Source organism: Mustela lutreola, chromosome 9 (genome assembly GCF_030435805.1).
Source record: "Mustela lutreola isolate mMusLut2 chromosome 9, mMusLut2.pri, whole genome shotgun sequence".
NCBI classification, from domain to species: Eukaryota; Metazoa; Chordata; class Mammalia; order Carnivora; family Mustelidae; genus Mustela; species Mustela lutreola.
In genome coordinates, this window is record NC_081298.1 from 15,460,165 (window position 1) to 15,484,898 (window position 24,734).

Here is a 24,734-nt window from a genome sequence, read left to right on the forward strand (position 1 = left end):
CACCACTGCACCTGTTGCAGAGTGTCCAAGAAATGCTTTCTAAAAGAAGGAATAAACGAACGAGTCAGGAGAGACAAGACGATGGAGTGCGAACAGCTCCAGAGAGCTCGCAGCTGGACGTTGTCCGAGGGCCAGGACCCTGCGCGAGCTGTCTCCTGAATTTCAAAGACTGACAGGCATGTACACAAGCAGCCTTCACGCCAATGACAACTACAGCAAGGCGGACAGAGAAACCACACCAGGGATTCAGATGACAGAAAGAAAGCTCCCATGCCGAGTTACCACTGGTTCTGACACCAGCAGAGAAACACAGCCTCACGAAACCACTGCTTTACAGCGGGGCACCGAGAAGAGCCTGCTTGCCGGGCAATGTCCCCAAGTAGAAAGGACTCAGAAAATACTTGCTTCTTGCTATGTCAACCCCCAACTCGGGCATAACAAAGACATGCTTGCAGCTTCTTAGCCAATAAAGCCATTTATAAAATACGTTAGAGTCCAATTTCATTTGTCTAATTATCCCTTAGGGAATGACTCACTCCAGATCACCAAGATTCCCACACTGTTACTCTTGTAAGATGAAAACCTCATCTGGAGATAGAAAATAGATCAGTGGTTGCCTAGGATTGGGGAGAGATGGAGGGTTGGGAAGGTGCTGGGTACTGAAAATGTTCTAAAACTGATTATGGTGATAGACACATAATTCTATAAACACACTGAAGGTCACCGGATTGTACACTATAGCCAGGTGAACTGTATGGTATACGAATCATATCTCAGTAAAGCTATAAAAAAGCCCTTATCTGAATTGTAATGGATAGAAATTCTTCTCATATGATGCTTTAATGTACTGCCAACTTTTCCTTAAGGATTTAAGATCACAGCTGTGTACCTGCTATAATCCAGCAACGCTCTCACTATTACAACATACAGGGCAGTCTGTCCTAAACGACCCTGTTTTTGCTATTTAATCTAGTTTTACTGTCGATACCCTTTACTTTCACCAGAAAGCTTGGGTGGTTAAGCTCATGAGCTTGGGTCACATATCCCTTACTGACTTACTGGCTACGTGATCTCTGGTGAGTGACTAGATCTCTCTGTGCCTCTGGTCCCCCCCTTTATAAACAGCGGTAGTAACCTCAATGGAGGGTTGTGGGAGTTAAAGATGATGATGTGAATAAAACATTTATTGCTGTTCCGGGCAGTGGGGAGCCAGACTGAGTTCCGGCCATCAACTGTTCTCCCCACTGTCAGTACAGCCACCTAGAGGGATCCTTCTGAGCTACAGACTCAGGAACCGGAAAACCTGCCTGGAGCGTTCAGTACACCCGCTGCGGTCAATGAGATGAAACGGGCTGGGAATGAGGTTTCAGGACTGGACTTTGGGACATCCCCCGGGAAGGCTCTCAGCGTCAGTGATACGGAGTAATCTGTCCCAGTTCAGGTTCAAACAGAAAAACCCAGGGGCCTGGGGAGGTCTCTCAAGATCCTGGATCTGGGAGGCTTGTGCCCAGGGGGACACAGTGGTCTCCAACACTTCAGAATTTCTCTAGACCAGTGTTTCTTAAAATTCAGAGGTCATAGATACCTCTGAAAATCTGAGCAAAGCCAAGGACACTTCTTGGCGCAGGAAAATCTATTTACATATACTGTACCCATAGGTACAGGGGAAATCCTGAATCCCAGAAGCTAACCATAAACTCCTGGCTAAAAACCCCAGCTCTATGGGGCGCCTGGGTGGCTCAGTGGCTCAGTGGGTTAGGCCTCTGCCTTCGGCTCAGGTCACGATCTCAGGGTCCTGGGATCGAGCCCCGCATTGGGTTCTCTGCTCAGCAGGGAGCCTGCTTCCTCCTTTCTCTCTGCCTGCCTCTCTGCCTGCTTGTGATCTCTGTCAATTAAATAAATAAAAATCTTAAAAAAAAAAAAAAAAAACAAAGTTTAAAAATCCCAGCTCTAGACTTCCTACAGCCCCAGCATCCTCAAGTTTGGTGGCCGTGAGCCCCAGAACTCCCACTGCAGCTGGAACAGAGGCCTTCTGGAGACCTGCCCTCCTAAACGAGCCAGACAAGCGGTCCCGGGAACTGATTGCTTCATCTTAGTCACTGCGAACAGCTGCATCCAGGGGCTTCCCAGGGGGCACTGAGTCAGAGCAGGACACAAGCATGGTAGCTCGGGAAGCTACCGCAGGGCAAGGCCCAGAAGCCCTGCTAATAAGCAGCTGGGGAGTTCCAGCCCTAGGGCAGCAGCCAGACTCTCTCTCTGCCAGCAACAGAGAAGATGAACCTTAGGGGCTGGGGGCAGGCTAGGCCAAGCACAGGAATTCAGAGGTGGAAATCAGGGAAAGTCCCCAAGCTGCTGGGACTACTAGGCCTTGGACAGATTCAGCTCTAACTGCAGGGAGACAGAGCCAAAAGAGGGTAGGCCAGTTGTGGGGAGGGGAGGGGAGGGGGCTGAACCATGGATCAGAGGCTGTTAAAAATGATTAACTGACCCCACAAGTGTCTAATTATGAACACTGACCCAGAGTGGCCATACTCCAAGAGTACGCCATTCATATTTCATGAAATGCAATACTCTTCCAACTGGGGGTGGGGGGACCTATAGGCACCATCTCTCTTCATCAGACCCGTAGGCTGTGCTGATTTCTCCAGGCTGGGTTTGCTTGCTTTTGCTCCTCTATCACAGTATTAAAATGCCCATAATGTGCCCTAGGCTTTATGAGAATAGCTTTGCAACAATTGGTGGACAGGAAAGCTGGCATCGTGCCCAAATTTGCTAATAATTTCTGTGCATGATTCCATCAGTGTAAGTGGATGACTGGAGAAACCCACGCTCTTTGGAGCCGCCAGAAGTAACTTGTTTTTCTGATGCTATAAAGAAACGGTCTGTAAAACTGGGGTGTGATATTGTATAACTTCTGCAAAGTGCCAGCCTGCTTTACCTCCATGGGACCAGAATTCCTTTCTAATTTCACTTGGGACCGATTTATTCGCTCAAACAGAAAGAAAGCTATTTACACAGAAACGCTTGGGAGGTGACAGTAGAGTGGTAAGAACAGTGTGACTACCCACCTGGTTTAGTTTCTTTTTCCTACTTGCATCTCTTCCGATTTTCCGCTGTTGAGTAATCAGTGTGGAAATTCTAAGGGAACAGAGGAAAAACAAAAATTAGAGCCAGACACACTCTAGGGTTGTAAACTAAAACAATCTTTGGGAAGACAAGTTAAGTGTATCTAGTATCATGTTAAATGTGCACATCCTTTGGGTCAGCCACATATGTAGGCATCTACACTATAGGTATGTTCCCATAAGTAAAAGGATGTTCGGTAAAACATTCTGTGTAATAGCAAAAAAAAGATGTCTGTTTAATGTCTGTTAATAGGACGAGTTAAGTTACAGTGTCCCAATACAGTGAGAAACTAGGCTGCCATCACAAAGAATGAGAAAGATTTCATTGCACCGACAAGGAAATGTCATCATTTTCATATGTCACCATTTTTAATATAAATATGAACATGACTGTTCTAATCATGTTATAAACATGATTGTTTATGCTTAGAAAAATATACCATTTGTATACATACACATTTGTATCTACACAGAACAAGGCCATCAGCAAACTATGAAAAGCGGCTCTCTCTGGGCCTTGGAAACTGGGGGGGAAAGGAGTGAAAGACGAAATTTCCCTTTTTACATGAATAAATTCTGTTTTGGTTGAAAACTTTTAAAGAGGCACACGTAACTGTCATAATCATTATACATGCTATGTATCTAGAATTCTAAAATATCAAGAGTGCAAAAGACATTTTCAGACAAAGACTGAGCAAAAGTTTGCCATTTAGTCTCCAAGAACATTCTCCAACAGAAAGGAAACCAAACACAGAAAGCAAGTGAGATTTTGGAATCAACAGTGAGACAAATTATTAAGGTTAGTGTATTGGTAAATTTAAAACACGGAGTGAGTGAAACCAAGCTAAGTGGGGAGATCAACACAAATTTGACAATATTACGCATTTGACTATGAGTGTCAAGGATGGAAGAGAGATGAGAACTAAAACCTTGCACGGCCCCTGTGAGCCAGGACAAGCGGTAACACTGTTTGAGACAATATATTCATGATGCCTATTAAAAGCTTTCAAGGTAAAATGACAAAATACAGAAATAGAACACTTAAGTTTCAAACCAGTTAGCATGTTCTCTCCAAATTACTACATAGTTTTAATTAAATTTCAATAAGAATACAAATAGTATTTTGGGGGAGAGTGAAATGGGTAAAATTACTTTGAAGTTCATATGGAATAATAAATTCCCCCAAAATTTAGCCAAGAAATGGGAAAGAAAATTATTTTAAAGACGTAAATAGGGGAGTTGTCTAAGGAGATAATAAAAATTTACTTCATAAAGACTTAAGAAAAAGATACGGTTGTAACATAAGAACAAACAGGTCTGTGGACTGAAGCCGCAAGTTCAGAAATGGGTACAAGAAAGGAACTTAATTACCACAAAGATGGAATTCCAATGCAGAACAGAAAAGATGGCTTATTTAATAAATGGTGCTGGCATATCTAGAGCAAAGCTTGGCCTCTTCGCTACATATAAACACAATTCCAAAGGGATTAAAGGTTCAGGATTAAATAATTAAAGCCATAAAAGTACTGGAAGAATGTTTAGGAAAATATTTATATAACTGTGAGGTGGGGAAATTATTATTAAACAAGGCAAGAAATCCAGATACTATGATGAAAAAATAGAAGAAATTTAACAAACAACAGATCAGGAAAAACAGCTGCAATACATATAGAATCCTTAATATATAAATAGCTTCTATAACTTGTTAAGAAAAAAAGCAAACAATTCCTAAGGAAAAAAGTGAAGGAAATTCAGAGAAGAGGAAAATAAAGTGACCAATTCACATGAAACAAGGTTTAATCTCACTAGTAGTAAAGAAAATACAAGGTAAGCGTCTGTGAGATACCACCTTCTGCCATGACCTTGGTCACAGACAGTACAGACAGAAGACGGGACGGAGGGAGGAGGGGAAATGAGAGTGGAGGGGGAGACAGAGGGCAGGAGGAGGAACAGAAAGAATATCTAATATTGGTAAAGATCTAGGGAAATGGAAGGACTCCTATATTTCTGAGAAGATGTAATTACTAGAACTCTTTATAAAGTAGGATATTCTCTATTAAGATGTCAAATACATACAATATATGTATATTATTATTAATATACAATATTATTTATGAACATGTAACTTACAGAAATAAAAGCACCAGTATAGTTAATGGTATTACCATAGTGGTGTATGGTGACAGACGGTGGCTCCTTTTTTCCTGAGCACAGCATAACTTATAGACTTGTCTAATCACTGTATTATACATCTGAAACTAATGTAACATTGTGTGTCCACTATCATCAATTTAAATAAATAAATAAATGCACCAGTAGAGAAGGCTATGTATATAAGGATATGTAATGCAACAACATTTTTAGTGAAAACAAAACATAACTCGAACATCGGTCAAAGGAGAGACAGTTGAATATATTGTGGACCTCTAGGTCGACAGCCCTGAAGCTATTTTAAAAGGTGCATTAGATTTATCCCTACCCAGGACCTATTATTTAGTGGGAAAAATGAAGTGCAAAATAAACGTATGCTCCCACTTCTGACCAAACCACCGCACATCTACACAAACCCTACACCTGCTTCAACAGGAGCGTGAAGAAAAGACACACACCAAACTGAGTTCAGAAGGAGGGAAATGGGGAGTGAGGGGAAAGGAGAGATTATAACTTTTTCTTTTATAACATCTTCAAATTGTTTAGTTACAACGAGCCTATGTATTAGTTTAGGGAAAATTAATGAAGATAAAAACAATAACAAGCACATGAGGGCAGAGAAAAAACTCTGATAAGCTGTGTTATAACGCTACCCACTTGTCTTTACATCGGATAATTAACTCCATTAACTGTAACTTCTTTTTTGGTCAAATAGAACACGTTAATAGCTGGAAGACAAATTTTTTTAAAAAGCTTCATGGGGATGGGGGAGTACTTCATTCCTAAGGATTTATGCTTTTTATTTAAGAAGGGGGAAAATATTACTTAAGGGGAAAAAAAAAAAAAAAAGAATTTCCCATGTTAAAATCCCAAAGAAAGCCTAAAACTCTGGCTTGAAACCGCCCTGTTTAGGTGGTGGTGTGTGGGTTGGTTCTGTGCTGTCGACTGTTTTCCATGGCTCGGGGCCCTTGCCTGCTTTCCTCCCCGCAAACCAACTGAATACACTCCCGGGAGTGAACTGGCTGCTGGGAATCATCTCTGCTCACAGGCTCTCTTGGTCTCCAAGCAGATGCTTTGGCTTCTACATCAAATGGGTTCCGGAATGCAGAGAAGTGAAATGGCTTGCTTTTGCAAACCATTCTGCCGGGAGGAGGAGAAGAGGAAATGGTTTATCCCAGCGGAAGAAGAGGACCAGCGTTCTCGACAAGCTCTTGAAGGACAGCGACTCCATGGAATCTGCCATTTCAGAGTCACGTGCAAGGTACACTCTGGCCTTCCCTGGTGGAATGCTTCGCTTTTAACTGTGATTTCATGGGTAATAAATATTGCACTGAAATCATAATGATACCTCATGTTTCTACAGCACTTGAGATCTTACAAAGCATTTTAAGATACCTTAAAGGAGCCAGGTATCAGATCAGTATCACTCCCATTTATAGGTGAAAATGACTCAGAGAAGTTCAATCGTTTTCAGTCACGGGGCAAGTTTCTAACTCTGGTCTCCAAACCCCAAGCCCAGCAGGGAGCTCAGGTATGAAATCACAGGGACAAAGGGGAACTACAGGCAAGCCAATGAATAAAAGCAGGCTCTTGGGAAAAAACCAGCTCTTCCTGCCCCTTAGGAAAAAAAACATTGTAGTCTAGGCGTAATAGTCTACGCCACCTCAGAGAGAAACTCTCCTCATTTACTGGAATAGAGCTGCTGACTATGGGAAGGAAACCCCACGCTCCGGGCTCTGCCCACCCCAGCCTACCTAACCTTCAAGGCCACTAGACCGCTAAAGCCCAGAGGGAAAGAGGATGCATATCTTTTGTCTCTACGGCCTCAGGGCCCAGCCCTGGGTCTGGCACAGACTAGAAGCCACTACATTTCTAGCTCTAGTAGTTTCGAATCCACCTACCTCTTCCGGCCACCCCCACGCCAATCCTCTCTCCCCTGACTGCTGCGACTGTCCCTCCGTCCATCCCCCACACAGCAAATAGCACCCACAAAGGCCTACTGATTAATCATTGTCATCAGGCCCCTGACTAATTCTCTGAAGCCTCACCTCTGCCTCTTGCTCAGATCGCTTCCCCTCCACGCTTCAGCCACGCTGGCTTCCCTTCAGGCTCTCCAACAGTCCACATGCTTTCCTGCCTTGGGCCCTTACCCTCATGTACCTGTCCCTACCTGGATTATCCTTTCCCACAATGCCCTTCTTCCCCACCTCCTGCCTCCGCTCTTGGCCTAATAAGCACCTCATCTCAGTTTAAACACTGCCTTGTCAAGCAAGCCTGCCCTGACCACATTCCTACTTATTTACTTTATAAAACCATACGTCCTTGGCTGTGAATGACAGTGAGAAGAAGGATCCTGCTTGTTTTATGACCTACTGTTCACTATCACCTTGCTCAGTGCCTGGCAGATAAGGAGGTGCTCAGTGAGCATTAGCTAAAACTAGACTGAGCTGAAGGCTGGACTCAGATGCTAGTGTGCCGCGTTCTCAGGCTTTCCACGGCACATGATGACATGTGTGAGAGTTACCGGAGTCTTTTTTTTTCCTATCGGATTACAAGCTACTTAGAAGTCTAATATACCTTGGTATTCCCTATCGTGCCTTGTGTAATGCCTGAACACAAGGGTTCTTCTGAACAGTGGATGAATTCTTGCACCGACACAGGGAAATACGAAGAAAGGCTACAGTCTCTGGTCAACCACAGACAACGGCTTCTCCTACTAGGGGACTGCCCAGCAAGCCTTGAGCACCTTGGATAGGCAGAGGCTCTGCCCAGAAAATGAGAAGTGAAACCTGGAAAGCAATGGTAGTGTGAGGGTGAGCCAGGACAAGCATGTACTGCTGAAGGGGAGTTTCTTACCCGGGCAGAAACTTTCTGGAGCCAAACCAGGATATGTGTAGGAGATCTAAGCAGTTCCCCTTTGACCTAGCCATGCCCTATTAAAAAACCAGAGACATGAAACCACTGGGTGATGATTTAAGTGTTTTTCTGTACTATCTAGCTTTCCTTCCATGAACATGTTCTAATTTCATAATCTGGGGGGGAAAAAAACCTACCACAATAAATGTTATAAAAACAAACCAGCTGAAAAATCCAGTGACAATCTTAGACCGCAGAATCATCCGTCCTTATGTCTCCTTACTCGACTTGGGATTGCAGATTCTGGGTCCTCCGGGGTGGGGTCCCCCCTGCAATTAATCAGGAAGAGTTCCCGTCCTTCCTCAGATGCCTTGGGCAGGAAGGGGCCGGGAGTAAAAGCTTCTGCAGGGCACAGTTCTCATCTCTCCCTAATGCAGATGCTGGCAAAACTCTTGAGAACCAGGAGATGGAGGGTAAGTGTGGGGTTAACCAACCAGCTCAAGACCAGGATCCCCAGCTGCTAAATGCTGGTGCAGCTCAACTGTTCATTGACCTGCCTGTCTTTCCTGATGCGAGGAGAACCTCACAAGGCCATGGCTGTCTCCTCACAGTCCTGTTCCTCCACACACCCTAGTGCTTTGTACTAGTCCGCCTCCCGTGTAATTTACTGAATGGCAGAGATCACGCCTATGAAGTCCTAAACATAATGACTGACCTAGGTCCCTGGAACATAATAAGAAGGCATTTTTATAATGTCCCCGAAGGTCCATTATTCATTTCGGAAAAGCGCAGTTGAGGAGTAGTCATTTCTTGGAAGATTAAAGAGACTTTTTTTAAATCAAGTTAGGAAACGCCGGCCTCCTCAAGCAAGAGCCAATGCATTTCAATCTGCTGTTCACAATCACTCAGCATCGCGGCTTCTGAAGAAACCACTCTGTGAAGGCGCTCAAAGTTTTCATAAGGCCTTTCTGAAAGACTTCCAGGAGGTAGTGAGCTCGGCCTCGGGTCATGATTAATGACTTGTTTCCAAGAACTTGAGATTTTCCACGTCTGTCTCCACTTAGGAATCACTTCTGGCCCCTTGTGAAAACACTCAGCAGAGTTAATTGGGTGAACTCAGCTTCTCGTCACACTCAGAGAATAACACCTGCCACCAGTTTCTTCCTTAAGTGGCTGGGCTAGCATCCTCGGGTCCCAGGAGAACAGCACCTACTTCTGGCTTTGGTCTGAGCACCCGACTGAGTGATAGGAAATGGTGCTTAGGCTTGGCTGAAAGAGCCAGCATGGGAGCTCTGATCAATTCAGAGATGACACCATGTCCCTCATACAAATAGCATCCTGTGACTGACGGGGCCAGGCCCTATATACATTGGCCAGCGTTCTCTTTCTGGAAACCATAAAGTAGGCAACCCCAAGCATGTTTTTTGTGCCAACCAGATGCACTATGAGCTTTATCCTGTCTCATCCTCGTGGCACCCCTGGAGAAAGGTTATAATTGTGGACCCCCCCAACACTTTTCAGAAGAGAAGCAGGCTCTAGGAGGTAATCTGTACGAGATGTCTCTACTAGGAGATGGTGAGGGCAGAGCTCTCACTGCTTCTGACTGACCTCTACACAGTCTCAAGTTAACAGGGACTGTGGACACCCACCAGCCCAGAGGTCGTGAAGGTAAACCTCCACAGGGGCCAAGTGGCAGGCATGAGAGCAGAGATGGTGCCAGATGGGCAAGCAAATGACACAGACAGTACTAAACTGGAGAACAATCCTGCTAAAGACATTCAAATTCAAACAAAAATAAAAACCCAAACCACATACCTTCCTTTCAAAATATCACCTCCTCCCCACCGTCTCTGGAAGAAGGACCATCTTTTTCTCTTTTTTTTTTTCCCTCAAATAGGTAACATGTAGCCCAACGCAGGGCTGGAACTCACCACCCTGAGATCAAGACCTGAGCTGAGATCAAGAGTCGGACGCATAACTGACCGAGTCACCCACGCACCGCTGGGACCATTTTCTTAATTAGCCAAAGTCTGGAGATCTTGAGCAGCTGGGCTGAGGCAGAGAGCCTTGGGCCCCCTGCCCAAGACCATGCGTGGCTCCGTGGTAGCAACGGTCCACTTTCAAAGGGTTGAGCCATGGAGAAGACCAAAACACTCAGATACGCCAAGGGGCTTGGAGAACTCTCCTGGTAACCACCATCTTAACTCAAGCAGTTTTTAAATACTGCATTTTCCTGAGGGCTGGAGACTCTGGTAGCCTTAAAGACAGAAATCTCTTAAACTGCCAACACCTGGCCCCCTGGCCACTCAAAAATCCAAGATCTGACCACCTTCTGCTTTTCTTTGCACTCTGGCCCCAGCCACGCTGTCCTGAAGCAGCGGTCGTCGTGTCTAGGTGACATGAGGTGGAAGGGTCCAGAGAGATTTTCCCTTCCTCTTCTCTTTATTGCCAAGCTAGGGACTAGGAGGGTGGGCTCTGTGTTAAAATTGAGTATGCCCGGTCTCCTCTGGACCTTTCTACCAGGGGACGGGGTTCTGGTAATGGATGAGACAGACTCACAAGAGGGGACACATGGTCTGGGGGAGACAGTGAATGAAGTTCTGCCAGTAATTATGTGAACCATAATCATTTATGTGAAGTAATCCCGTTCACCTGAACTGGGAAGGTGGTCGGTGATATGGGAACATACCATGGAGATTAACCCTCAGTCAGTGGAGTTAGGAGCAAGGACACTGACCACCTCAGGTTATGGAAAAGGCTGAGCATCACGTGGGGTTGAGCACTTAAGAGACACTCAATAGGGATCATTCTTTTTCTCCCCAACACCGTGCATGTGCCTGCACACCATGCTCAATCTTTCTTGAAGAAAACCAAACCTTACAAAACTATGAAAAACTCAAAAGTAACTTTGTTGCCTGTTTTATATCCTCTTTTAATTGTCCTTCTAGGGGCCGGTTTTTAGCCACTCTGGGATACTGGAAACCAAGAGTACTTTGATCCTCAAGCCCAGGATTCTCTGCAAGCAGAAGAGATACGGATGGTTCATTTCAAGCTGAATTCCAAAATATAGCGATCATCTAGTTTTGTCCCTTTATTTAGGTACAAAAGAGGAAACAGGCCTAGAGTGTGAAACACTCGCTCAGGCTGCAAACCTTCCATGGCTGGCCCTTTGTTTCTTAAAGTCGAAGTCTTTCCCCTTTAACCGTGATTTCCCAACTGTTTTGACCTTCAGGCAGGGGAGGTGGGTCGCAGGCAGCAGCTGCAAACCCTGTGCCGCACACACGCACACCCCGGGAGGGAGAATGGTCAGCTTGGGCGCCTGTGGGTGAGGGGCCCAGGGCAACAAGGCCCTCCCCTCTCCTCCGCACTGCTTGGAAGGGCGCACCTGGCTTAAAGACCTGAGGACAGACCCCAACAGAGAAAATGCTGAAGTGCTAACTTAGACGATTGTTCTGTTTACTTTCTAGGCATCAACAGCAAATTTTAAAAAGGAAGCAATAAAAAGACCACGAAGCCAAAGTTAAAGTCTCCCGACGCTTCTTTCGGTCTCGGGAGTCCGCCCAGCTGCCGCGGAGTCCGCCCAGCTGCCGCAGCAGGGGGATGCCTGTGATAAGCGAACTTGAGAAACCCAACCCTTTCTAGATCTTGCATTTAGAATACCAATCTTGTATTTGTGAGGGGAAGATTACAGGGAATTGTCACTTTCAGAGACACTTCTTTCTAGGATGTCTAAAATTGTTTGTACTGCCTTGGTTATCGGAGAAAAAACTAAAGGTTTTACAAACCCCGTTGTCTAATGAAGGACTTAACTTCTTCACCTATCTTCAGGGCAACGAGCTGCTTTTAAAGCTCTAGCCGATCTGTCCGTGTTCTTGGGGTAAAAATTCAAACAGCGTTTGAATGGAGCCCATCCGTGGAACTTGAGTTCAGACTCTAGCTCCAGGCAGTTGCAGACAAAGCCATAATTTGCAGAGCAATAATATATCATAATATAAAAATAGACACTTTCTGACCGACAGGCTGTGAAGCAAGCCAAGCCCTCCGGAGAGCTCTGCCTCCCTCCCTGCTCTCCCCAGGGCTGTGGGGGTGATGGTGGAGAATAAAGTTCTACTTACAAGAGCAGAGTTTCTCCAAGGTCCAGGGCTCCTCAGTCCAAGCCAAGGGAGAATTTAAGAAACCAGCATTCAAAACGCCTCCCTTTTGAGGGTAGCGAGATTAGCAGACCAGGCCAGCGGTGCAGTCTGGATTCTTTCTTGCCCTCTCTCCCTCTCGGCGTCTCTAAATGAAATGCACTTCGAGGTTTTAGTGGGTGTTTCCCACGTCCCGGGCCAAGTAAGTCCCCATTTGTTGTAACCCAATGCTCAGCCTGATGATGTCAACCACTCAGCTCTCTTGCTCGGTTTCCACCTCTCTGTCCACGGGGGAGATCCGTTTCCTCTGGACAGTGAGCTGGGAGACCGTAACTTCATCCCACGCAGTCACATTTGCCTAACATCCTTCCTTCAATTTTCAACAGCGCAGACGTAGTGACAAAAGGCTTCCTATCCACTCACTGGGCCAGGGCTCCTGGTGTAAGTCCCTTTGCCTCTAGTCACCACTGAGTGAGAGCGATCTGGTTTGCTTTGCTGTGTTTTAACTCACTTTTCTGGTGTGTAATACCGTCGTTAGGGTGGAGATTGGCACCCCCACTCCGCCCCACCCTCATTTCCTCCAGTTCGATGTTCCAAGTTGTTCCGTTTCCCCAAGTTTCCGAGGTGTGTGTTGGTCTTATGTTTGTCCTTCACTTAGGGGAGGTGACATGTGCCCGAGTGCAAGGCTCAGAAGCAGCACTGGTCTGTTGCCCAGAGAACTCTGTTCTTTCTGGCCTCAATCACACTCCTAACTGAAGGAATCACACTCCTAACTACCGTGACCTCAGTTTCCCCATCAATAAAATGATGGTCTGGGGGTCTTCCACTTCTGAAATTCAACGACTGAGGAGCTTATACGCAGACGCAAGATACTTATACTACAAGCTGGCGGATTACACGCTTGAGGGAGGGAAGAACCCTCGGCAGGTCAGAGGCCAATGCCCACGATGTCAGGCTCAGCCTGGCTCCTTCAACCCCCTTTGCGGTGGAGCTGAACTGTTTCTCTGGGAGAAAACCCCAAAGAATTCACTGAACAAGGCCTGCGGGACATGGAAAGAGGCAGCATAAACTACTCGATAAGATAAAGGAGCAGGAGAGCTGTCCTTAGGGATTAACATGGAACAGCAGTGATTAGGAGCGACCATAATAATCTCTTGCATTTGTGGAGTGCCTGCAGGCGAAGAGAAAAAAAAACTCTGCGCTTCTGGGTACAGAGCGAAGCAGTGTGACATGTACACTGCCTATGGGAACAGCGATCTGGGAACCAGAGCTATAGATCTGAGTCCTGTGTGACTTCACTTCTCTGAACTTTTTTTTTTAACTGTAAATTGGGGTAATAGGGCCTCCCTTTCAGGACTGTGAGGGTTAAAGAACACATGCAAGGGCCAGAAAGCACCTGCACATACTAAGTGCTGATAGACGGTAGCTTCGCTGTCCTACGTAATCTCATCTGATTCTCATTTTAGGAGAATTAGTACCCAGGCGCTGAATTACTAATCTGCTTTTCCTGGATAGGAAAATGAAACAGAGACGCCAAGTGACATGCCCAAGGTCACACAGCTCAAGATTAAAGGGGCAGATATGGAAACTGAGTCTTTAACTCCTACTTAGTCCAGCACACATGCCAATGCTATTTCTTTTTTTTTTTTTTTTCCTTTTTAAGATTTTATTTATTTATTTGACACAGAGAGAGAGATCACAAGTAGGCAGAGAGGCAGGCAGAGAGTGAGAGAGAGGAGGAAGCAGGCCTCCCCACTGAGCAGAGAGCCAGACACGGGGCTCAATCCCAGGACCCTGGGACCATGACCTGAGCGGAAGGCAGAGGCTTTAATCCACTGAGCCACCCAGGTGCCCCGCCAGTGCTATTTTTAAATGGAATCATTTCTACTTAGAAAAATGAACTAAGCTTATTTTTTTTTTTAAATGGGGAAGAGGTGGGTTCAGCCAGGTTGGGGCCAGGGGTTGGGGGGAGTAGTCAATCTATTGCCTAAAGGAAACACTACAGGCCACTAGGTAAGAGGGGGTACTCACTTGCTTTGCTCCCCAAATACCATGTGACCCGAAGGAAGTCTGGGCTTCAGTCACCCCTTCCTCCAAAAGGCAGATCTGATTTGTCTTAAACCTACTTGGATGAGAAGCTGGGATTGGAGTTCTTTAGAAAAAGAAGAAACTACTTAGAAGTGGAGGTAAGGCTGTGGGAGTTTGTGACTTAACCAAAACTTTAATTCTCAGAACTCTTTGATGCTGTAATCAGGAAGGACCAAGCAAATAGACTATACGTTAGGAGGCAGATTGCCAGTCTGAAGGCTCTCCCATAAGCCCGTGTGGGGCTGTGGTAGAATGAAAAGAACTCCAGTTAACGGGAGTTAACTCAGAGCCTGCTCCCAGCTCAGAGAGACCTGAGTTTCCTTCCTGTCCCTGGACCTTCCAGCATTGGATGACCTTGGGCAAGTTAACTTCTATGTAAAGTGAGAATAATAATGGCACTTAACATAAAAGGTTCTTGTCTGGATTAAGTGCCTGGCACACACTACAAGTTCAAAACTATTTGAAAAAAAAAATTGCAAAAATAAGCTGTGACATCCTAAAGTAAAGGCATTATTTTTTAATTCTGACTCAGTGTCACCATCCTCTACCCTGAGGATGATGTAACAGTGAATGAACAAAGTCAAGAATGTCAGGAAGCCAGAAGAAGGACCCACTATTTCTTGAGAACGTCACAATGAATAAGGAACAAAAGGCCCACCGGGAACTGTGAGGCGTGTTCTCAGCAGCAACACGCAGCTTGGAGGTGGCAGCTGGGGCCATTATTTGCCGGGCCTTTATTCCAGAAGCCCAAGTGCGCATCAGGAAATGAGCTGGACCTTGGACAGGTCAGTTTGCCAAAATCACTCTCAGTGCTTTGTTATTTGAACAAAAGTAAAGGTAAGGAGCCCAATCATAAAAACAAAGATACGGTTTTCTTCGACCACATACATTTTCTGACCCTCACCTGTAACACTGAGTAACCGTACACCTGTCACAGAACCATGGAGAACAGACAAGGCCGGGCGCTCCTTCTGCCTTTGGACTGCCGACGACAGATGACGGCAGGGACACTGTGGCCTGGCGCCACGCTCTGTGCTGAGTTCTCTCGAGACACCACCTTCCATTAGCCTTACACCTAGGAAGTGAGGAGGTTTAACAGCCCTTCCACTCACGGCTGCGGAGGCCGCTGCTGCTGGGCTGACCGACCCACACGAGGCTCACGGGACTAAGTGACAGAGCCTGGGCTCCTCGCCAGGGCTGCTGGGGCCCGGCCGGGATTCGGAGTCCCTTCCTCCGCTGCCTTCGGGAGGGTTTCCCTGCAGGAAAGCTGGCAGCTCGTCACAGCCCGCAGTCTCAGCTCCATCTGAAGAGGAAGGAAACTCCGCCTGCTCCTGCACACAGAGCTGGTCTGACGGGCTCAGACAGCCCCCCTGCCACAAGGCTGCCCTCGGCTCCCACCCCTCACCCCTGTCTGGAAGGGGTCTCCCCCTCTGATGTTCCGTAGGACTTTATCTGTTCCTCTATCAAGAAACTTACCCTTTTCTCCTCTTTGAGGCTTATTTCTGGACAGCTCTTACTTATGCTGCTGCTAGAATCTGAGCTTCTTATGGAAAAGCTCTGTGTTTAATTTATGAGCATTTTGTACATAGGAGACACTTATTAAAATAAGGAAAGCTATAAATAACGAAGACTTCTAACGGATGCTTACCATATGCCAAATAGTATTCTAACTGCTCTACAAAAATCATCTCATTTAACCCCCATGAGGGTCCTGTGAGGTAGGTCTTACTACCACCACCCGACCAACGAGGAGATTCTAGACCTGTCAGTCACGGAGCCCGTTCAGCTGGCAACTGACGGGCACCTGCTGAAAGGAGTATATGATGAATAAATTCTGGGCCCCGCGACTGACCTCCGAGTCCAAACAGCTGCCGCAAAATGCAATGACCTCCTCACCCTACCAAGACAGGTTTCAGCTGTCATGCCATTACAGACTTATCCATTGAGAAGGACGTGGATTGAGACTTCAAGTTGTAAATACAGATTTTGTTTTCTTTCCAATTACAATTGTTTATTGTAAAAAAAGAAGAAGAAAGGAAGAAAGGAAGGAAGGAAGGAAGGAAAGAAAGAAAGAAAGAAAGAAAGAAAGAAAGAAAGAAAGAAAGAAAGAAAGAAATATAAAAGAACAGAAAACAGGGAGGAAAATCATCCATCATTCAACCACCCAGAAATAACCACTTAACTTCCTGGCATACAGACTCCAAAAGAGCCACACCTACACTGAAAACAATATTTGGGGGCACCTGGAAGGCTCAGCTGGTTAAGTGTCCAACTCTTGATTTCAGCTCAGGTCTCGATCATGATTTCAAGCCCTGCACTGGGCTCCACCCTATATGTGGAACCTACTTAGAAAAACAACAACAAAATTTTTCTTTAAATTAGACACACAAGTCATTTGGGGACAGAGAGGAGTCAATCCCACAAAAGATGACAAAGAAATGTTTGATGTTATTTTTTCTTCTGGTTTTGGAGTACCCTTGGCTGCTTTCTTTTTTTTTTTTTTTTTTTTTAAGATTTTATTTATTTATTTGACACACAGAGAGAGACACAAGCAAGAGAGAGAAAGCACAAGCAGGGGGAGTGGTTGAGGGAGAAGCAGACTCTCCATTGAGCAGAGAGCCCCATGTGGGGTTTGATCCCAGGACTCTGGGATCATGACCGGAGCCAAAGGCAGATGCTTAATGACTGAGCCATCCAGGCACCCCACCTGCCTGCTATCTCTACAGGGTTTGATATCCGGAGGGTCCACCTCCTAGGTCCCCTCGGACGGTTGCTGATGTAGCCAATGTACCCAATGAAGGGATCCGGCAGGAGGGAAGCCTGATCCCAGAGAGTATGCTCCTAAAAAATGGGTAAGTTCACAGAATACCTCCCTTCTAGTATGAGACTGGGCATCCTTATCCTGTCCTTTGAAGGACCCTCAGTCTCACTGCTGCTCAGGTGCCCTAAAGCCAACTGTACCCATTGGTGTGGTACACAGAGCTCCTAGCAGCCTTCCAGGCAAGGCTGAGGCCTATGCGGCAAACAGACACCAATTCCAGAGGAAACGGAAGGCCTATCTCCTAAAAGGAGGCTTTTATTATTGCTTACGATTGGGGGGAAAAATTACAGAGCATCTGAGGAAAACCAACAGCATGACAGAAACTAAAGTAAAGAGAAAATGGACTCTTATGGGAAAGAAAATTCAGACAAGTGAAAACCTTTAAAAAAAAAATTCTTATGTTTTCAGAGACATTCTGATGATATCATGTCCACATAATGAAATAAGTTGATAAAACTGGACTCCTGGAAATTAATAACATTTAAATTAATAGTTCAGTAGAAAAATTGGAAAATAAGAAAAGAAAATCTTTCAAAATACAGTATAGGGAAAAAATATTTAAAGGATGAAAAAGAATTTTTATATAGAACAATAATCCAGGAAATTCAACATCAGTCTGAAACAGGAATTCCAGAGAAAGAATACAAAGAAAAGTACAACAGGAAATTATCTAAGAAATCACGAGGGAACATTCCTAGAGTCAAACGTTACATTTTTAAGACTTTTATTATTTGAGAGAGAGAGAAAGAGCACATGAGCAGGGGGAGGAGTAGAGGGAGAGGAAGAAGCAGACTCCCCACTGACCAGGGAGCCCAAGGGTGGGACTCAATCCCAGGACCCCGGGACCATGACCTGAGCCGAAGGCAGATGCTTCATTAACTGAGCCACCCAGGCACCCCCAAAATTGCATCTTTTTAAACTGAAAAGTTTATCAAGTGCTGAAGAGAAGAGAAGAGTCGATCATGCCTGCATGTAGTCGCCTAACCTTTCAGAATTCAAAAGGAAAAAAATCCTACATGTTTCTAGAGAGACAAACTGTTTCAAAAGAAAGAATCAGACTGGTATCACACTTCTGAACAAGAATGGCTGCCTGAAGACACCGGAGCAACGCTTTTGAAGGTAAACGTTCTAGGAACGCCTGGGTGGCTCAGTGGGTTAAAGCGTCTGCCTTCGGCTCAGGTCATGATCTCAGGGTCCTGGGATAGAGCCCCTCATCGGGTTCTCTGCTCAGCAGGGAGCCTGCTTCCCCCTGTCTCCGCCTGCCTCTCTGCCTACTTGTGATCTCTATCAAATAAATAAATAAAATCTTAAGGAAAAAAGAAAAAGGTAAACGCTCTAGAGGAAAATGACTTGGAACCTAGAATTCATCCTCACGCAGACAAAATGAAACCATTTTTGAGGCATACAAGGACTCAGGACTGTTTCTCTCTTGTGCACTGTTTTCTCAGTAAACTCGTGGAGAATATGCTTCACCTAAATGAGGGTTTAAGCTATAAAGTAGGATTTGAAAGCAGGGATCTAACAATAGAGATGGAAGGAATGCCAAGGCTGAAGGTGAGGGCAGCTCTGGACCTCAGCAGACCTGCGGACCTAGAGAGCACCAGACTCACTACCGCGGGACGGTGGCAGCCTCTAGGACAGCAGAGCTGAAGGACTGAAGGACCCCCCCGCCCCCGGGACAAGAGTCCATGGGGAAGCAAGGACAGCCTCTACAGGAAGAAGCAAGGAAAACTGAGCATATTAAAGAAGCTGTTATTAGTCCAGGAAAAGTCATACAGAAAGGAAAAATAACCAGAAAGTTACTGGCTCAGTGGGAGATAGTATTTATGATGCCATAATGCTATAGAACACTGAAAACTGACTGAACCAAAAAACGGTGATATTCGGAGAAAAAGGTAAAGGAGACGTGCGAAGGGGGCTCTGGGGCTTGTGAAAAAGCTAAAGTCCCCCTGCTCCGTCCTAGCAGGTCCAAAGGTAACACCTAAAACTGAAAAACGAAGAAAAAGCAGTATATGGTAGTGTGTGCTCCTTGTTTGCCTCTGAATGAAAAAATACGTGATCAGCGATTTCTGCAAGTAATAAGGGATTATTAATTATTTTATGTGTGATAATGGTAGTGTAATTACGTTTTTAAAAAAGCAGTCCTTGTTCTCTTAGAGATACACGCTAAACTAGCTATTAATGAAATGACATGATATGCAAAACTTACTCCAAAATTATCCAGTAGCAGGGGGAAAAGTGGCCACAGGCATAGATGAAACAAGGCAGGTCCTGATTCTTAGAGCTGGCTCATTAGATTTTTCGAATATTGTCCATGTTTGAAAATTTCCATAAGAAAATGTTCACAGACAGAGAGAGAGAGAGCTGTATAAGCATATTATTTGGATAGATGGAAGTAACAGAACAAACAGCCAGGAGGATCAAAAGTGAATCCTCTTGGGACCAGGGCAGGAGGCAGGGCACTAGTGGGAGCAGGAGACAGCGGTTTTCAGTGCAAGTTTATAACGATATTTGATCTTAAAAAGAATAAAGCAAACCTATGTGCATGTGCCATTTTGACTAAAACAAAAATTTTAAAAATTATTGGGGCGCCTGGGTGGCTCAGTGGGTTAAAACTTCTGCCTTCAGCTCAGGTCATGGTCCCAGGGTCCTGGGAGCCCACATAGGGCTCTCTCTGCTCAGCGGGGAGCCTGCCTCCCTCTCTCTCTGCCTACTTGCGATCTGCCAAATAAATAAAATCTTTAAAAAAAAAAAAGCATATTTATCTTAGGGAGAGGGAAAGAATAGGGGGAAGGGGCAGAGAGAGGGAGAGAAAGAATCTCAAGCAGATTCCCTGTTGAGTGTAGAGCCTCATGTGGGGCTTGATCCCACCCCTGAGATCATGACCTGAGCTGAAATCAAGAGTAGGACACTTAATGTGCTGAGCCACCCAGATGCCCCAAAACACAATGCATTTAATTTTTTTGAAAAGATTTAATTTGTGAGACAGAGCATGAGCAGGGGGAGGGGCAGAGTGACTTCCTGCCGAGCGCAGAGCCTGACATGGGGCTCAATCCCAGGACCCCGAGATCACAACCTGAGCTGAAGTCAGACACTTAACTGACTGAGGCACCCAGGTGCCCCAACACAATTAATTTTAAAAAGGAAATGGAAGGGGTGGGGAGGGCACCTGGCCGGCTCGGTCAGTGCAGCATGCGACTCTTGATCTTAGGGTTGTGAGTTCAAGCCCCAAGGGTGTAGAGATCACTTAAAAAAAAAAAAAAAAAAAAAGAAATGGAGAATTAAAAGCGGATGTCACCTCAGGTGAGGGGGTAAGCAGGAAAATGATGCCTTTTTGGACTTGCAGTTTTTTCAACTGATGTTCATATACTATGATTTTTAGAAAATATTATCTATTTTTATTAGTTATTGCCATCAGCTTGTAGCTGGGCCTTTTGCTAATCTCAACGTTTACAAACTGAATCTGTTTCTCCAGGTAAAGAATCCTGAATAACCCAGAGTGAGTATCTCTACATTAAATGTAATAATAATTACTACTGCAGTTTAATAATTTATCTACCATTTATCAGTGCTTTACATATGTTATTTCTAATCTTTATAACACTGTTGGAAGACTGATATCATATTCCCATTTTACAGATGGTAAGATTAAGGGTGAGGGACACATCTGTCACATGCTTGAGGTTACAGAGCAGAAGGCCAAGCTTAAGACTCTTTCCACTACCCTATCTCTCCTTCACAGCCCACTGGTTTGGGCTCCAGAATGTACTTTTGCATCCATTTTGTCATCCTATCCATGAAGCAGGAGAGACAGAATGATCTCTACCTGACAGATGAAGAATGAAAGCTGAAAGTCAGGTAAGTTGCTGAAGCGTCCAGGTTTCCCGTTCCTTAACTCAGGACTTCTCTGTCACCCCCATCATCTGTCCCCTCTACAACAAAATGCTGTTTTCATAACCTCCTCAGAGGCATGTGACATAAGAGTCACTGTAAATGAATGCAGCTGAAGCAGGAATTTTAAAAAGAGACTTATTTTTTCCAAAGGAAATATAGTAATGAACCATGGAATGTCCTTAGTTGCTCTAATGTCAGCATTTTACTCGAGTCCTCAAAGGGGTTCTTAAAATGTCAGCAGCCTGTCTTCCTGGCAGAGAGAGATGGGCGGCTGGCAGGGGCAGCCTGCAGCAGTTCTGACAATCGGTGCCATGTTTCTCGGCTCCAAAAGAAGGGAATGAGCCAGGCATGCTTTGGCCCTGGAAAAAAAAAGAAGTATGTCTCCATCTCCTAAATCTACTTACATCAGTGGCCATGTGGCCCCAGGGCTTTTGATAGTTGCCAGGAAGCTTAGATTGGTGCTACTCTAGAGCAGAGCAGTTCCTAAAGCTCTATGACAGGCTGGGGCGGGGGGCGGGGGGTGAGGGAGCCCAAAGTGGGGAACTGAAGGGCTTGAATGTCTGTCCTCTGGTCATCTCCAACCCTGGGTAGCTGATGGCCCTGCTTGGCAAAGAAGCAGACTAAGAGCTGGGCCCAAGGGCCATGAGCTTGGCTTGAAAGCCTGTTCCCTGGCTGTTCTGGCATCTGAACAATGGCCAAGCAGCAGCTAGGGGGAAGGAGCTGTTTACTCGAGTTCAAACTATTTATAGGACCAGCAATCTGCACATATTTGGATGACAAATCTCTGGGTTGCAAGTGAGCCATGCTTTGCTCCTGGACAATTTCATCAAACACACTCCCTCCCCACGCCGCCCCCGGGCCCCTTCGTGTTGCCCTTAGGATGTTTTATTTAAATTGCTGAGTTTAAAAAAAAAAAAAAAAATCAAGATCATAAAAAGAAATCACATTTTAGGAACAAGCGACTTTTAATCCATTTGCCTAGGAGCTTAAACTACATAGTATCATTTTCTTTCAGGCTAGAATCAGAGATTAAATTCTAATACATGCATACATTTTAAAAATAAAACAAATTAAAACAGTATCCACATGAGCTCTGTAGTTTCACGGGTACTCGATCACCGTAATGATGCTGAGCCCCAGTCAAGCCCTGCAAAAGGAATATTTCTGACAACAGTTCTAAGACGATAAAAGGCCCCACAGAATAGATCCACAAACGCTATGCAACCAGATCCACGTTACAGGCAAACAGAGGAGGTACTATACCCCAAGGGCGCCCGCAATGCTGCCCCCAGCGTGTGCCACCCAGGAAAGGGTTTGATTGGAACAAAAAGACGTACAGAGCCTTCCGCACTGTTTCAACACACAAAAGGTTACGGTACCCTTGCCAACGTATTTGTTTGGAAAAACCAGCGTACCTCCAAATGCTGCCTTATTTTTATAGCAAAGGCAATGCTGATCAGCTGCCTCCCCTGAGCCAGGCACTGCTCATTCCGAAAGGGAGATGTGGATGGTATTCGACATGCATGTCCCCACTAACGTGCTGGCGGCCTCCAGTCCCATCGCCCTACTGGGCAGGAACTGGTGCAGAGAGAAAGGGCCTGAGTGAGAAGAAAGGTTAAGAGTACAGGGGGTGATGCTGGACAATTAAGAGATTCCTCCAAGGGACCAACTTGTTTCCTTATTTTTAGCCCCTGCTAACGAAGCTCTTTAGAAGACAAACACGGAATGTCTCCAAGATAATCTTTAGCTAACCCCACTTTTTTTCCCCAAAGATTTAATTTACTTATTTATTTGTCAGAGAGAGAGAGCATGAGAGAGGAAACAGAAGCAGGGGGAGTGGGCGAGGGAGAAGCAGGCTTCCCACCCGCGTGGAGCCCGACCTGGGACCTGATCCCAGGACTTTGGGATCATGACCTGAGCTGAAGGCAGACGCTTAATGACTGAGCCATCCAGGTGCCCCTAGATTAAACCCACTTTTTAAAAAATCAGGAGAAAAGTAAAAGTGGTAAAAGGGTGAAGGACAGAAGCATGTTTATATAGAGAGGGAATGTAAATTATTTTAGAAATATTTTGCTGGTCAGTTGGTAATATTTGGGCAATATGTGACTAAAGGCTTTAATGTGCGTAATTTTGATCCCATGAGTCTACGAGGAATTTAAAAAATTTCCTCATCATTCAGACCTTAGCTAAAATGTCACCTCTTGGGGACTTCTCCACCCCACTCCACCTAAGGTAACTACCCATCTACCTATCACATCACTTTCCTTTTTAAAAGATTTTATTTATTTATTTGAGAGAGTGAGCACACAAGTCGGGGGAGAGTCAGAGGGAGAGGGAGAAGCAGACTCCTTGCTGAGCATGGAACCTGATGCAGAACTTGATTTCAGGACCCTGAGAGATCATGACCTGGTGCTCCAGATCATTTTCTTTTAATTGTCTGCACAGCGCTGCTATTTTTCTTATTCACTAATTTGTGTACTGTTCATCCTCACTGCCATTCCCTACCACCCGCACTAAAATGTCAGCTTTAGGGGCGCCTGGGTGGCTCAGTGGGTTAAGCCGCTGCCTTTGGCTCAGGTCATGATCTCAGGGTCCTGGAATCGAGTTCCGCATCAGGCTCTCTGCTCAGCAGGGAGCCTGCTTCCCTCTCTCTCTCTCTCTGGCTGCCTCTCCGACTACTTGTGATTTCTCTCTGTCAAATTAATAAATAAAATCTTTAAAAAAAAATAAAGAGAAAATAAAATGTCAGCTTTATAGGAGCAGGGACCAGGTTTGTCAAATGTACTGCTTTCTTCCTATGTGCTGGGTACTAGCCACAGATGTTACATGCGTCATCTCATTCAGTCCTCACAGCCGTATGAGTTTTGTTATTATCCCATTCTACAGATGAGCAGACTGAGGCACAGTTTTAAGTCTAGTGAGTGGCCAGCAAATGGCAGTGGGAATGTGAACACTGCTATGACCACAACACTGTATGACCACAAAGCCTTTGTGCTTAAACTACCGCCCTCAAAACGAACCAGAAGTTTCAGACTACACACTTTTTGACCAAGCATTACAGTTCTGGAAATTTGTTATATGGAGATAATTAGACAAGAACAACAGTGAGATACATTTTTATTTACTGCAGGCCACTTACAAAAGCAAGTATGGAAATATGTTTAGGCAAGTCATCAGTTAGCTATAAGCCATAAGTTTACTTTTTGGTAAACAGGAGGCCCCCTCTCAGAGATACTGTGAAGATTTAATGAGACAGAGCACAGTACGTGGCTCATAGGGTTTTACGGTTTGCTATACGCATTTACATCTCTAAAAGGATACACAAGAAACCAAACTGTTATCAGAGGCCATATCTAGACAGCAGGATTCTGGGGGAGGGCTTTCATTAACTAAATTGTGTACTTCCCCATTGGTCTAATTTTTATAAAATTCATACTGATGTCATAGTCATCAAAAATAAATATATTACTACTAAAAAAAAAGAATATGAAGGGGCGCCTGGGTGACTAAGTTGGTTAAGTACCTGCCTTCAGCTCAGGTCATGATCTCTCAGGGTCTCAGGGTCTCTCTCGAGCCCCACGTCTGGGCTCTCTGTTCAGAGGAGAGCCTGCTTCTCCCTCTCTCTCTACCACTTCCTCTGCTTGTGCTCTCTCGCTCTCTGTGTCAAAT

At 45.2% G+C, this 24,734-nt stretch overlaps 1 protein-coding gene across 4 annotated transcripts in view; it reads right to left on the reverse strand.

Moving 5' to 3' along the window:
• Positions 1-24,734, reverse strand: part of PKIG (cAMP-dependent protein kinase inhibitor gamma) — a 100,972-nt gene that overhangs the window by 19,934 nt on the left and 56,304 nt on the right. For 3 of the 4 annotated variants that reach the window (XM_059133088.1, XM_059133090.1, XM_059133091.1), the window contains one exon: positions 3,069-3,138. In XM_059133088.1, coding sequence (XP_058989071.1) covers positions 3,069-3,138 — 70 coding nt within the window. Of the gene's footprint in view, positions 1-3,068; positions 3,139-12,247; positions 12,648-24,734 lie in introns of those variants that run through there. The other variant, XM_059133089.1, reaches the window with a different exon arrangement.